The 16203-nt window shown below is 35.4% G+C and overlaps 1 protein-coding gene across 1 annotated transcript in view; it reads left to right on the forward strand.

Moving 5' to 3' along the window:
* The first annotated feature begins 105 nt into the window (after positions 1-105).
* The window catches only part of LOC123674611 (DNA-directed RNA polymerases I, II, and III subunit RPABC3-like), a 113153-nt gene continuing 97055 nt past the window's right edge, over positions 106-16203 (forward strand). The window contains exon 1 of the mRNA XM_045609545.1: positions 106-272. Within this exon, the coding sequence (XP_045465501.1) occupies positions 200-272 (73 nt within the window). The 5' untranslated portion in view covers positions 106-199. The remainder of the gene's footprint in view (positions 273-16203) is intronic.

Below are 16203 nucleotides of genomic sequence, written 5' to 3' on the forward strand. Positions count from 1 at the left end.
GTTTGGTTAATATGCTGCCATAATTTTGTGTATATTTATCGCACAATCTGAAAATTTTTCAAATTTTAAACCACAGAACTTTACTAACAATTGCGATAACCATAGAGTTATCAATTGGCAATTGAAGAATGAAGAGGTTAAATCCAATTTACATCGTTCAAATTTGAGTTTTTTATTGTGTGTTAATTGATAAGAAATAATGGCAGGTGTTTTATTCGAAGATATTTTTAACGTTAAAGACATTGATCCAGAAGGAAAGAAATTCGACAGAGGTATGTTGTGTTTTACATGTATGTTCTGCTTTTAGGTTAGGTGTTTATTTTTGCAATTTTCAGTCAGTTCTATTTTCCATACAACTTCTTCACATTGGACAATTTTATTATGCCTTCATTTATGTGAATATAGTAGATTGAAATAAAAATTACCATTAATTTCGACCCCTCTTTCCGTCTGGAAGTTTTCCCTCCAAATTTTTCTCTTAAACATCAGTAAGATGGAAATACTGAATAATTCTAATATAGTAGTAATTGATAACTTGAACCACATCAGTTTTGAATGCTGCTACAACAGAGTATATTTGGGACTGAATATATTGAATGAATTATTTATTTCTTTTTAAAATTTGATCACATAAATGTGAACTGGAAATGTGGAATTTTTTCCAATTTACTTTACCGAAGTGAAGGGACACTTTCACTGTAGATTATTAAAATATATGGCTTAAAGCTGAGGTGAGTAGTGTACCAAATTGAAATATGTATAAAAAAAATAAATAAATCTAAAATATATGAAGTTTGACATATTTGGTGGATGCGCTCATTTTGACATTCATCGCATATAAGCAGATCTAACATCTAACATCATTTGAACTAATTTGTATACGTATATTAACCGCTCTCACCACTGGAAGTAGCTATACGTTTTGAGAGATATTATGCCTAAATGTAAAGTAATTTCTTAGTTTCCTCCAATGGAATGGTTTTGTAATAATGAAATGAAGCTTGTTGCCATTGGAAATGGAATAATTTAGAATGAAATTTAATTCAATTTATTGTATCACTATAATATTAGATCGAATTGATTCAACCGAGTAAAATGGCTACTATCGTTTGCGCATAATAGATGCTGTGTTTTAAAGTGTGATCTTCGAGAAATAAGAAGTATATCAACCCCAGTAAATATATGACATTTTGGCGGATGCGCCTCTTTTACGTTAATCGCACATGAAATGATTAAATGTTTTCTTGAGTAATTCTGGTGTTGTTAATAGTTCGCCATTGAATATTTTAAAATAATAGAAGTGATCTATAGTTGCAATAATATTATATATTGGGATTCTGGTGGAATGCGAAATGGCCAATAAAATTCGTATTTCAATCAACCTCACGCAATCATGTACAGAAAAATTTTGATATCCATTCTACACTTTGGATCTGGGAGATTTCAATCAAGCATATATGTTGGTTACCTCTACATTAAATGGGAAATTTTGAAGTATAATGTTGCAGAAATTACTATACACTCAATATGTAGCAATGAACGAGGCTTTTTATGCAAAGTTGATATATTGAATCTCATCATTCAAATATGATTCCATATCATTTAAATTGAAAATTCGTTTGCACAAGTTTTTTCAAAAACACCAAAAAACATATTGGCGACTTTTTTCATCACTTGATTTTCCAGAATTCGGGTGCAATTTTTTGAAGAAACGGTAAATCACTCTAACATCCAAACTGCTTGCTAAAGAGAATCGTTTCTTTCTCTTTTGATTCATACCGTTATACCTATTTCTCTTTTCTCTTGGATCTGTAGAATTGTGGACCTTTTCAAATAGCGAATGACTGACTTTTTTCATTGTCTGGGTATATGCGTTTGGACAATGATTGACATTTAACCTCCAGTGATATGGAGGTTGTTAAAAAGGCCATGCGCACCCCTATCCTTAAAACGTGGTCAAACTCATTGTTTTCACGGATCAGTTCATTCGCATTAAATACATTTATTATTATTTCTAAAGATTGGCCTAGTAGAAAATGATTCTTTTTCCAACCCTCACTAAGACTGTTAGGATTGGAAAACCGAGCTTTGATCGGGCACACATTAACAAAACCTACTCAGAACACAATTGATTCCCACGACTCCCTCAAACTCACAGTGTCTTAGTGTTCTCACAAAGGCCAGTGAGAGTTGGGATAGAAAATATGAAACATATTATTAAACTCAATGAGAACTTTTTTTACCTCCAATCGATATCTTTCTGTTTATGGATGAAGAACTGCTGATACCTGCAGTTCTTGAAGAGGCAAATTCTGCTAAATTTCTACAATATATGAACAAATTAAATTATATTCATTACTATTTATATTCCAGCAATTATTTTGCTTGAATGAGGTTACGAGGTAAAAGCGTACTTAAAAATGATTCTGAGGGCAGTACATTAGAGTTTCAAAAAGTATAGAAATTATAATTCTTTTCGAAAAATTTTCTTTTCATTGATAATGTTGATGTTCTAATTCCTGCTTGTTACTGACCAACTCAACATTGTGGAGCTTGGTACAATACCCACCAGATTGCTCTAGCGTCTGATCGATCTATTTGGAAATTTTCGGGAAATTGTGAGATACAAAGAAAATCAATTTTAAAGTAAATAATTATGGATTGCTTGATCTCTGTTTCAATTCACGGATTTCTGCGAATAATGGTTAGACCAATTGCTCCGTCGACGAGAAATCTAAGTAACCACTAACCAGTCAGATCTCATTTGGGAGTGTTCTTGCAAAGGCGCATGAGCGAACTCCTTCCTGAAGCTCGGAGTCGATCGATCCAGCTGTAGCTACGGCGATGGTCAAGGTTATCGGGTCTAGGTCAAAGCTACCCTTCCCTCTTCCTTTAACCTCCGCTGCATCCCGTGGATTCTATGAATCTATGATGATGAAACGAAACGCCAACAGCACCGTAACGATCTGTGTTCCGTTCTCTCCTTCTTTATGTTGACAAGTTGTGCGCCTGTTTCCTTTTCAGGTACCCAAGTTACATAATGGCGCATTCCGAAATAGTTCTAGCTTCGAAAACCAGTTGGAATGGACGCTTTGGAACCTTGACTCCTTTAATATGGTTCAACTTCTAATTCAAGATTTTCGAAGGGGTCGCTGAGAGAAATGGACCTTTCGGATGTTGCCATTTTCTGATTCACCTCGTTTCTTTGAGTTGTCGTGATATGATGGTGGATGTTGGATAGTTTCTTGGCCTGTTTCTATCAACCGCGGTTTTAGTGGTTACAACATTTCGCCTGCTGTCCCCAGGGTGGTGGTCCTGAGAAGGACAAATCGTTTGGTTCTGAGAAGAACCGTTTATCAAACTGGTTCTGTTTGGACTTGTACGCACAAAATTTTTTTAGAGTTTGTATAGAGGATATCGGGATTTGATCCCAGGTTAGCTCGGTTACAATCCGTCCTCAAGTCACAGTCAAAAATCTAAAAAACATAATACTGTTGATTCAAAAAGATTGATGGGAATATACATTCAGATATAGTTAGTTGAATTCACAGAAAAATAAGAATAAAAATAAAAAACCTGTTCTAAAACAATCCGTTCACTCTCACCAATAGTCTACAGAAGCAGGTAGCAACCTACACGCTTACTTAGTTACTTCCGGGATGCGCGGTAGTCGAATTTTCAGGGAAGTAAATATACTTCCCTGAAAATTCGACTACCTGCTACTGCGCTCACAATAGTGAGCGCAGTTTTCTGAGTTCTGACTCCTTTCTAATTTGGTGGTGTCGAGAGATTGCCAGTTTCTCCAATCTGAACAGGGCTTAACTTCCTCAGATCGGATCATATAATTGGTGCCCATACCTGCTTCATATCTGGAGACGGCATAATAAGGGCTGGTATTATGAAGGATAACCGACGGTTCAACCGTTGCGTTCTTTACTAGAAATACGGAATTTGGTAGTTGACGCACGGTTCAACCGTCGGTTATCCTTCATAATACCGGCCCTTTTTAATATTATTATTATTAATAAGGGCCGGTATTATGAAGGATAACCGACGGTTCAACCGTTGCGTCAACTACCAAATTCTTTACTAGAAATACGGAATTTGGTAGTTGACTCACGGTTCAACCGTCGGTTATCCTTCATAATACGGGCCTTATGAGGCCGTCTCTAGATATGAAGGAGGATAACCGACGCGACGGTTCAACGGTTTCGTCAACTATCAAATTGCTTACTAGAAATACGGAGTTTGGTAGTTGACGCACGGTTCAACCGTCGGTTATCCTTCGAAATACCGGCTCTAAAGGGATTCGGATTGATAGCCATGGAGGCTGCTTCTTTAAGTTTTCTCCGTTTGGATATTTCTTCCTTTGATATTATGGAAGCTTCCTCCCATTTGATCCGATGGTTTTCATCCCAAGCATGTTGGACTTGCCTGGAATATCTGTTTCTCTCAGTCGAGGTAGTTTTCAATCTGAAATACATTAATTCTGTTGGGAGAGTACTGGAAATTGATCATTCCAAACATGAGGGAAACACTGCACATACAGGTTAAAGATACAGAAGACTCAAGTTCGAAAGTCTATTCGACGTTACTGGAGAACTGGGCCTATTTGAATCCTGAAAATTGAGATTGTGATATTCTGTATTTTCTACTATGATGAATCATTTTCGCGAGCGAAGCACTTATATAAACGATTACACAGGTAATGAAAATAATATTTCTATAGTTTTTTTTAAATTTATTCTGTGATAAAGTTGTATTCAATTATGAAGAACTTTTTGTTTCAACTGTTGCGTTACTCCGATAAGTTTCCAAAATATCAATGAAAAAAATTAAAATATGCGTAGTCGGTATTTCGCCATTAGACACTTATTCTGAATATCTTTCAAATAAACTGTCTTCTCATTTTCGAACCCCCCCCTAATTTCATCAAAATCCTACAAGCAGAATGTGAAATATTGAGGTCCCTGGAATTTCACTCAACAATCATTTAATTTGAAGATTAATTGATAAGAGTAGTTTTTCCTCCACGATTTCGTGCCAACATTCCGAATTTCACCCCATCGGACTAGTAGATCGCAATTCGCACCGTATACTCAAAAGAGGTTAAATTCCTATGATAGCATTAATGTCTCAACCTGAATACCCATTTCAAATTTCATCAAAATCCTACAAGCAGAATATGGGATATTGAAGTCCTTGGAATTTCTCTTAGCAATCTGCCGAATTTCATCCCCATCGGACTAGTAGATCGTAATTCGCACCATATACTTGAAAGAGTTTTAAAATCTATGGTAACATTAATGTCTCAACTTGAATACCTATTCCAAATTTCATCAAAATCATACAAGCAGAATGTAAAATATTGATGTCCTTGAAATTTCACTAAACACTCATGCCGAATTTCATCCCCATCGGACTGGTAGATCGCAATTCGCACATATACTCGAAAGAGCTATGATACAAGCAGAATATAAAATATTGATGTCTTTGAAATTTCACTAAACACTAATGTTGAATTTCATCCCCATCGGACTGGTAGATCGCAATTCGCACATATACTCGAAAGAGCTATGATACAAGCAGAATATAAAATATTGATGTCTTTGAAATTTCACTAAACACTAATGTTGAATTTCATCCCCATCGGACTGGTAGATCGCAATTAGATAGCTTTAATTCCTATGGTAATATTAATGACTCAACCCGAATACCTATTCCGAATTTCATCAAAATCATACAAGCAGAATGTGAAATATTGAGGCCTTGAAATTTCACGAAACACTCATACCGAATTTCATCCCCATCGGACTAGTAGATCGCAAGTCGTACCGTATACTCGAAAGAGCTGAAATTTCTATGGTAACATTAATTTCTCAACCTGAATCCTCATTTCAAATTTCATCAAAATTCCACAAGCGAAATCTGAAATATTGAGGTCCCTGAATTTCCTGGATAGGGACGCGTGCACCGTATACTTGATTGCAACTAGCAGTCTCATTGAAACATTATAGAAGTCGATCGATAAACTGGTTGATAAAGACTAAATTTGAAATATTATAGAAGTTGATCCAAAAATCAAACAACAGTCGGTGATATTCATCAAAAAGATTACTGATAATCTCGATGAATTACTACGTAAAAAATAAAAATGAGGAAGGCAATAACTTCAAGTTAGGAGTTTGTGACTGCTTCATGTGCCACTAGCACTCTTTGAAACCACATGACTATGTATGTGGCGAAATTGACAAATTCACCTTAGTGCTTTCTGCATTTCTTTTCGATATTCTGCTTGAATTTTGCATGAAGCTTAAAATTGTTATTTTATAAACCCAACTCGGACGGATCTGCTGTAACGTAATTATGTATTAGTTAATTTATTTTTAATATTCCTCTTGAGTTTTCTTTGGTGCTGATTACGCTATTAACAAGAAATTTTACACGAAGCTTGGAATTATTATTCTATATGTATATACATGCAAAATCTCAATACAATCGGATGTTTTCACGGAAATATTCCTTTTCCAATTTTCATCCTGAATTTATTATGGTTCTTATGTAATCAACTTGAAATTTCATAAGGAGATTGAAATTGTTATTTTATATGAACACCCAAAATTACAACTCTATCGGTTTCGTGGTTATGAAAATATTGAGTATTTTTTTTTTCAATATTCTTCTTGAATTTCATAGTCTAATTTCGAAAGTTATTGCGTATAGGTACGGTCGGCTGGACGCACAGAATCGAATACATTTGTGTTTTATTTATCGAAGTGGGAGTAGTTGAAAGTGAAGAGTCGAATGAAACGTTTCATTCCTTCTTTCCCTGACGCCATCAACAATTACAACGTTGCGCAATCTGGGACGAAGTTATGGATTTTTTATCCAGGCATATCTCGAATTCGATAACCATCGGTGCTTAGTAATCTACCTTCTCTCTTCAAAAACGTTTGGAAAATCTTATTTATATCCTAGTCTATATAAGTTGGGGGAGTTTTCTGATCAGTTAGGGATGAAAAAATTGTCTCAGAATTTACATTATTCCGAACTACTTTGTTTTTGCTGTTCTAAATGTCCGCAAATTTTTGTACTAACTTTAACATTTTTTCCAATTCAGATGTTAATGGTCCACATTGGGCCATTTAACGTAAATAATATAACTAAAATATTAATTTTAACAATGGCATTACGTGTCCGATGGAGAATCTGAATCCACCTTGAAAACGCACACAAAACCGGGATATTTCTACCCTATGCTATGTTGTCAATGTGCTTATTCTGATTGTTCTTATTTATTTCATTCTTAAAAGAATTGGTTTCTGTTGTTTTTTTATTTAATTTTCATTCGCTATACTCATGTTTATCAGCATTTATTAAAATATTGACTTCATAAGAGTTTCAATGAATCATAATTAATAAAACGTTCGGAATAGAAATTTCAAATTTTGTTTTGTAAGCAGTAAAAAGATTGTTTTGAGAGTCTGACAACGATATTCTTCTTCGATCGTTGACGTTATGCCAGTGCTAAAAGAAATGAATTATATCAGGATTATCAGGCATTAAAAAGTGAAACCATCGTAAATTATTCAATAATTGCTTCGGAAAATCGATTTGTTGGCAATACTTCATTTTTCATTCGAATTAATTCGATCACAATTATTTCCATTATAATGTCAAAACTAATAATGTAATATGTTATTCCTCTGATACATAATAGTAAATCACAAGGAAATTTTTTAGCAATATCTGATTTGATATCAGATCAGCGACCAATTTTTTCTTTAGAAAATCAATTTGGATTTAACTCTATTTCAACTCTGCGGACCAACTAAACTAAGTCATTGGATGAAATAACTTGTCTAATGAAAGATATTCATTTTCAATTTGCGGATTTTGAAGTTTTGAGTTATTTTGTTGCTTCATCCAAAATTGATGTTGGGTATTTCTTATAGAATCGATTGGAAATATATCCAGAAATATACAGAGTGGTCCAGATTTTAGTTCAATAACTTTGGCGTTGGATAGGACAACATATATCCTACTTACAAGCTTCGTTTTTGAGATACAGTTGAGAGTTGAGCTTTGATTGAAAATAATAATTTAAGCTTGCTGTAAAATGTCAAGCTGATCACATCATCAACACTATAAACATTCAAGAAGAATATTGGAAAAGAAATACCTCATATAACCGTAATCACAAGTCCTGTCGGGATGAGATTCTGCATGTATATTTAGAATAACAATTTCTAGTTTCATGTGGATGTTCAAGCAAAACCATGGAAAATTTGAGCAGGTTATTGAAAAAGCCTTATTTTTCAGTGAGGTGAAAACTGTATCCACCGAGTTGAGATTCTGCAAATAAATAGAAAAATATTAATTTCAAGTTTTTTTCGCGAAATTTTGTGTTAATCGCTTCATTAGATCCATAGAACAGAAGCAGAATATCAAAAAATTCCTCTATTTCTGTGGTACCGTCTGGGACTGTACCAATAGTGGATCGAGATTTCTCAAGTAAATAACAAATATTTAATTCAAACCGTATACAAAATTTCGCGTTGATCACATCTTCAGAACCATAGAAAATTCAAGCAGAATATCGAAAAAACCTTATATTCCAGCCGTAACAGTCCACACTTCGTTGAGCTTAATGCAAAATTTCGCGTTAATTGCGTCATCAGAACCATAGAAAATACAAGCAGAATATCGACAAAAACTTATATTTCAATCTAAACCGTTCGCACTTTGTTAAGCTTTTGCAAGTAATGAGGAAATATAAATTCTAAGCTTACGCAAAATTTCGCGTTGATCGCGTCATCGGAATCATAGAAATTCAAGTAGAATATCGAAAAATCCACTAATTCAGTCACACTCAGTTGACATTTTGCAAGTAAATAAAAAATATGAAATTCGAACTGTATGCAAAATTTCGCGTTGATCACATCTTCAGAATCATAGAAAATTCAAGCAGAATTTCAAAAAGTCCACTATTTCAGTTATACAGTCCCACTCAGTTGAAATTTTGTAAGTAAATAAAAAATATTAAATTCCAGCTGTATGCAAAATTTCGTGTTGATCACATCTTCAGAACCATAGAAAATTCAAGTAGAATATCCAAAAAACCTCATATTCCAGCCGCAAAAGTTCAAACTTAGTTAAGATTTTGCAAGTAAAGAAAAAATATGAATTCCAAACTTTATGCAAAATTTCGCTTGATCGACGCGAAATTTTAAATCTTCAATTGAAAATTCATGCAGAATGTCAAAAAAATCTTCTATTTCAGCGACAATAGTTCCCACTTAGTTAAGATTTTGCAAGTGAATAGAAAATATTACATTCAAGCTTTTTGCAACATTTCGTGTTGCTCGCTTCATCAGAACCATAGAAAATTCAAGAAGAATATCGAAAAAACCTTCTATTGCAACGACAATATTTTGTACTTAGTTGAGATTTTGCAATTGAATAGAAGATATTCAATTCAAACTTCATGCAAAATTTTGTATTGAACGCGTCATCAGAACCATAAGAAATTCGAGCAGAATATCGAAAAAACACAATATTTCAGTGGCTACAGTTGAAATTGTTCAAGTGCATAGAAAATATGAATTTTCTAGCTTTATGCAAAACATATTCCGTCTTGATCGCGTCATAAGAATTCAGAACCATGAAATATTCAAGCAGAATATCGGAAAAACCTAATATTTCAGTGGCAACAGTTCTCACTGATTTTAGATTTTGCTAGTAGATAGAAAATATAAATTTCAAGTTTTTATGAATTTCGTGTTGATCGCTTCATCAGAACCATAGAAAATTCAAGGGGAATATCGAAGAAATCCACTATTTTGGCGATTCAGACCCACACAGTTGAGATTATGCAATTAAATAAAAAATATTCAATGAAAAGATTCTAGTTGAAAATCGGAAAAGAAATGAGGAAAGTAATGACTTGGAGTAAGTGGTTTTTGAGCGCTCGCATTTTATGCGCCACTTGCTCATGAATAAAGCCGCTTCAGTACCTTCCTGATATGCTTTCTTAGTTTAATTAGTAGGTTTAGGTAAATAGAGTATTTTAACGAACTTTATTCGGGTCGTAAATTATAAAGTACACCTAGGTAGGTACATGAAGAAGATGACCATACTCTATTCGTAACTTCAATAATATCAAGGGTAACCGAAATCTCTCGAAATCGCAGAATTCGAACGTTCCGTTCTGTTCCTTCCCTGACACCATCAACGGCTACAACGTTGCGTAACATCTCTCGGAACGAATATATGGATTTTTCAACCAGGCCGATCTCGAATTCGTAGAACCATCGTCCTCCTTCAACTCCGACCACGACGACGATACCAAAACGCCACGGTGACGGTGGCAGCGGAGCCTTCGACGGTGGTGGTGGGGAAATTGCGCATTCGAAATGCCCGGGGCCCCCCCTGCGTCTCCTTCCCTCCATCATCGCGGCCTAGCCATGCTGCCGAATTACCGTCATCGGCTAAAACATTTTCTCCCATCTGTTCGTTACTACAAGTGAGCCGTGATTTTTGAGGTGTTTTCTGCTCTATTTTTTTTTCTGTTTGTTTGGGGGAATCCACTCTCTCTGGGGGCTATGGGGACGACGTCGATAGGGAGCCCTGCTGATGCCGACGTGCATGTTCGCGTGTTGTTAATGTCAGTGTCAAGGTGAGTCCCAAGTTTACTATTTCTCTAGGCGTTTCTACTAACAGTGTTCATCGATTATTTTTCTATATCCGTTTAAAATTTAAAGTAAGGGGTTGGAAAATCACGATCTTGATTCTTATAATTTCCCGAAGTTAATTTGTTGATTTTCTTTGTGTTTCGATCGAAGCAACCTTTTGATCAATTGACTACGCTGGCCGCTCGTATTTTCATTGGTCGTTTCAATAATTGTTCGATCAATTGTAGGCGTATCCAATGTCGATATGTTAGACGGACTTCCTGAACGTCATCTGTGCGAAAATCACAAGACTTTTCATCACGATGAAAAAATCAATATGGTGTCTAACAGCTGGCTGGATTTGGTTATTTCCAATGACGAAGCTTTGGAGTTAGTTGTTTGAGGAAAATATTTACTGGCTTCACTAATGTGTTTTTTCAGGGAAAATTGCTAATAATTGGATATTATGTTTATTTCTAATGCCTTGTTTGAGAATTTACAATTGCAATTGACAGCTGGAGTTTTTCCAGATCGGTGTAGTGGCATTTTCATGAATTTGTAAAATTGATGTGTTGCAGGTTTGATACCCGTAGAACTTATATTTTTTCGTTAATATAATTCTATTCCTAGGAATGAATTCACATCGTTAATTCTAGATAAAGGAGATAAGGTTGTGTTCAAATGATTCATTTTGTCTAGTATTTGTAGTTTTTCATCTTCACAATCTTTTTGGCATTGTGATGTGAATCTTATATTTTTGAGACTTTAATATGAATGTAGCTCTGGTTCAGGAAAATATAGCTTCTCTATTAAGACAAAACATATGAAATGAGCATGAGCTCAGCATTTCATGTTCATAAAAGATATAGGTTCGTAGATGGACACCTGACAAGTGACAATATTATTTTTCTACATTCCTTTCAAGTTTATTTTTAACGTAATGAAATTCTTTATCGAATAGGTCATTCAAATAGTTTTTTTTATCTAGGCACAACCGTGTTATGTTTATTGGAAAAAAAAGGTAAAATCAGCAATTTTGAGTGGCCAGCTCGCATGCCTGATTCGAATCCTTGCAATTTTTGTAGTGGTGTTTTCTAAAATCTTGGGTTCTTTTATTTCTGGAGACCGTAAAAAATCTTTGGCTAATATCTAAACAGAAATTATCAACATATCGAACGATGTTAAAAGAGTCTCATTTAGTAAAGAATTCTTGCTGTTTTCATTCGAAATTTAGATAGGTATGAACAATCAGCATACATTGTAAAAAATACCTGAATTTTAAAGAAGGTGGTATTGCATTCTCACAAAAAAATGTTGCCATACCCTATAATTTTATATAGGATGTACAAGAAGGCACTGTTAGTGAGGAATTTTTGAGTGACTATTCATTCACGGTCCTATTGCTCCTTTGTAGAGAAACCTCCTCAATTCGGCATAAACATACGAGTGATTACAAAAACAAACTGAACTCAATCTAGTCGGATGTATTGTTACAGAAATATAAGATAATTTTTTCTATATTCTGCTTTAATTTTCTGTGATTATGAATCAGCACGAAATTTTGAATGAAGATTGTTGTTATTTTATATATAGACGTAAATCAACCCGGTCCGATCTGTTGTCACTGATATATTGTTTTTTTTCCGATATACCTGAATTTTCTCTGGCTCTGCTGGAGTTTGGCATGATGTTCGGGGAACGACCGCTCAAAAATAGTAAATGATTATTTTATGTTATTTGTAGAATTATGTTTTAAATTCTACTCGAATACAATTCCAGTATTGAATATACGAAAAAATAGAAATTATGCCAATTTCAATAAAACCTGTAGAAAAAGCATCATTATAAAACAATATACAATTTCTCCGACATATTTGTAAATTCATTCATTAATACATTGAAATAAATAATTGATATATAAAATGCGATTATTGGAATATAAAGGAACGTTGTTAATTCAATACTTCTTCTTGCTATTAAAAACTGGTGTTCCTTCTTCTTGTGATTCCAAAATCCAGCGTTTTGGTGGTCTTGCTGTGAGTCCTCGCGTGATTTGGCTTTTCCATTTTTGCTAATTTGGGTTGTCGGGCATTCAATCCACATGGATTCTCTACTGTAGTCTTCTTATGGTCCATCTTACCACTCCCTGTAACCTAATGTACAGATGTTAACTTCGTATTCCTCTATAAGTTTTCGAGTCATATGCACTAGATCTTCTTATTCCTAGGCTGAACCACGATGTCGTCAAGTCATGGTGTGAAAATGGTGGACTCGTTCAGTGGTATACCCAAGTCTCAACATTTTCTTTTCCATGTTTTTGAGAGCCTGTTGCAGGTATATTTCAAACAGGGTAGGTGAGAGACAGCTGTAACATTGTATATGTCTCTTGTCTACGCTGAATCCTAACGGAACTCTTTGTCTCCTTTTTATTTGACTCTATTATCTTCTCATTCATCATCTCTAGTGCCTTGATGATGGTTAGTTTTCTCCGAAGCCATTGTAGTATACACTATCGTATGCCTTGGTTTATCGCTCTTTTTCTCTATTACCTACACCGATGATCGATAGTTGACCTGCGCGCCTGTTCTTCGGCTTCCATATCCGGTATTCTTCTTCGATCTTTTTAACGAAAATTTTCCATATACTCTGGAGTATGGGCATACCCCGAATTGTCACATATTTCTACTACCCTTTTTATGTATTATTACACCATCCCTAAGGGATGCTTTCTCTACTGAGACATTTTTTCCTTTCACAACTTTGGTTCTCTCTGCGAATTTGTGTTCTCGGTATTCCTTCCTTCTTTGTCCTGTTTTTTTTTTATAACTGTCTTTTATTTCTGAATAATTATGTCTCTCTCTGCATTCCGTCAATATGTTTTTTCCTCTTGCTCTCCCAAAGCCTCTAACGCAACTTATTTTAGAGTTTCTTCTTAGAATAGCGTCATCGCTCACAGCGTACCTATATTTGTGTGATTTTGAAACCTACCAGAGTTCGTTTCAGTTTAGTTATGCGTTGGTTTATTGGTTCCCAAGAACTAAGATATAATGTATCTTCTTAAATCATATTGGATACCTTGTTGAGCTTTTTTATTTGCTGTTCTTCTAGAGTACCTAACGATCTTGAAATCCTAAATTTTTCGACACTTGGCCCCTTTTTTTCCATACCAGTCAATACCATTCACCATACCCATGTTTGTGCTCATGTATTCATTTGGTGTACAACTCATTCAGTATTTGGGATAGACCTTGAACGTTGAACATAAGTACCAATATTCATTATCCTTTTTCTAAGCTTGAGTCGTCTTCGTTTTATTCCACCTGTCTGAGGGTTGTTGCCTTCAGGGCCAGGGTTTGATTTCAAAGTGACCTCCACTTAGACAGGTTGCAGTCACTCTAGCTGGAGAGTTCTACCCATGCTGCTTGTTTGGTCCGTGGGTGTTATTTTATTTCCCACCCACCGCTAATGCTGATTGGGCCCTTTCCCTATAGGTCATCTGGGGGACACACTTTCTAGGGGTTTCAAGCTCCTCTGAGAGACCTTGAATACCGTTAATGTTACACTGCCCGATCCGAATATCCATGCCAATTATCAGCAACATCGAACCATTAGGAGAGGATATATTCAAATCCAGAGAATTTCCCTTTTGCGCAAGCACAAACCCTTAATTTGGAAATGATTTTCGTATGGGACCATCGATGGTACAAATGGTATACCTATACCAAATTTCATTGAAATCGGGTACAAATTGTCGAAATTAAGGCTACTACAACAATGCGTGACAGACATACATTACAGACATTATGATGCGAACGGAAATGTTAAAATCGGAGACGAAATAGTTATTTTTCTAGCAAGTGCGGAAAGTTGTACTTTTCCGCACTGCAAGTGCCGTTGCAGTTGAGTGCGGAAAAGACTCTTTCTGCAAAAGTGAGGAATTTTTTTTTCTACAAGGCATGAAATAAATTGGAACTTAAATGTTTGATTACTTATACATGGATGACATACGTAATTCTGCTTGTGGTTATTCATCATTGACGTTAATTGGTCGTTCGGTACATGGATACATGACTGAATTTAATTTGAAATTTAAATTAATTTACTCTTTAGCATTTTGCGTGCGGAATAAACCCTTGCTATTTCTTTTCCGCACGCATAGTTTTTTCCCGCACCGTATGCAAAAGTGACTCTTTGCGCCTTAAATTGCGTGCGGGAAAAGGATTGAAAGAGCACGCTTATAGAAAAATTTTTACAGAAAATTTTCATTCCAAAAGTGATCGCAACGCTGTTTTTCACGCGAGATTCATTATCGAAATTGCTAAACCAATATTTCATAAACCATTTTCACCGTGAGAGATTCAATCTCGGTCATTGTGCAAGACGTGAGGTGGCCGGTCGTACAGACGGAACGGGTATTATCTACCACAATCCACCAGACGTTATCTCCACCCAGCATCATGCTCTATTCAAGGTTGAATTACTGGGTCGTGAATATGTTTTAATGTTCGTCCTTGGTTCGTGTCTGAAAGATCCGAAATGCTGGACAACAATGGAACAATCGTCGAAAATTTGCTGCTTGCGTGTTGCGATTACGCACACTCGAGGGTTCCGCTATAATTCCTTCAATTAGAAAATAACTAATCCCTTCGAAATAGCATGACTAATTTTATTCGAATCAATTTTCTCATAAGGGTTTCCACAAATTTTTGATTTTTCATCATCGCGTGAAATCAATATAAAAATTGAAGAAAATCACTGATTTTGCGTCAATAGCTTTTAAGCGCTACTTCGTTCAGGCGAACTTGGATACCACACAACTGTATTATGTAGGTATTCATCTATGAGATATGGTTTATTATTATGATGTCATTATTATCAGTTACTTCAACTAGGTGAGATGATAAGATCCTCTTAAGATTCGGCATGAATATTATGGTGGATTTATGCACCAGTCCTAAGAACTAAGACTAAACCTAAGACCTGAGAACGAATGGTGGATTTATGCACCGTACCTAAGAACTAAGGACTAAGAACTATGAACTAAGAAAGAACTAAACCTAAGAATTCAGTGGCGTTTATGCTCTCTCTTGTTAGTTCTTAATTAAGGCATGCGCACGTGCTCGAACTACTTTCTATTTGTTCTATACTTTGATGTATGACATTGATATTTATTGTGAAAAAATTTAATTCAATTTTTTCAAATACACCTCATACTTTTCATCGATAAATACGAATAAAGAACATAAAATGATAGAAACTGGTACTCGTTAATATTGAAATTCTATGCTGCGATAGCGCACTTCTATATTTTACCTGAGCCCTTAGTTCTTATGCCCGCCACTCACGAAGCGTTTCTTCCAGCGTTTGGTAGCTAGCGTCGAAGAGATTCCAGTCGGGCAGTCAAGTTCATACTCTGATTTACAGTCGTACGGCCGTGTCCCGAGCTGTCTGACTGGAATCTCTTCGACGCTACCTACCAAACGCTGGAAGAAACGCTTCGTGAGTGGCGGGCATTAGTGAACAGTTGGCC

This window comes from Harmonia axyridis, chromosome 1, assembly GCF_914767665.1.
Source record: "Harmonia axyridis chromosome 1, icHarAxyr1.1, whole genome shotgun sequence".
Lineage (NCBI taxonomy): Eukaryota > Metazoa > Arthropoda > Insecta > Coleoptera > Coccinellidae > Harmonia > Harmonia axyridis.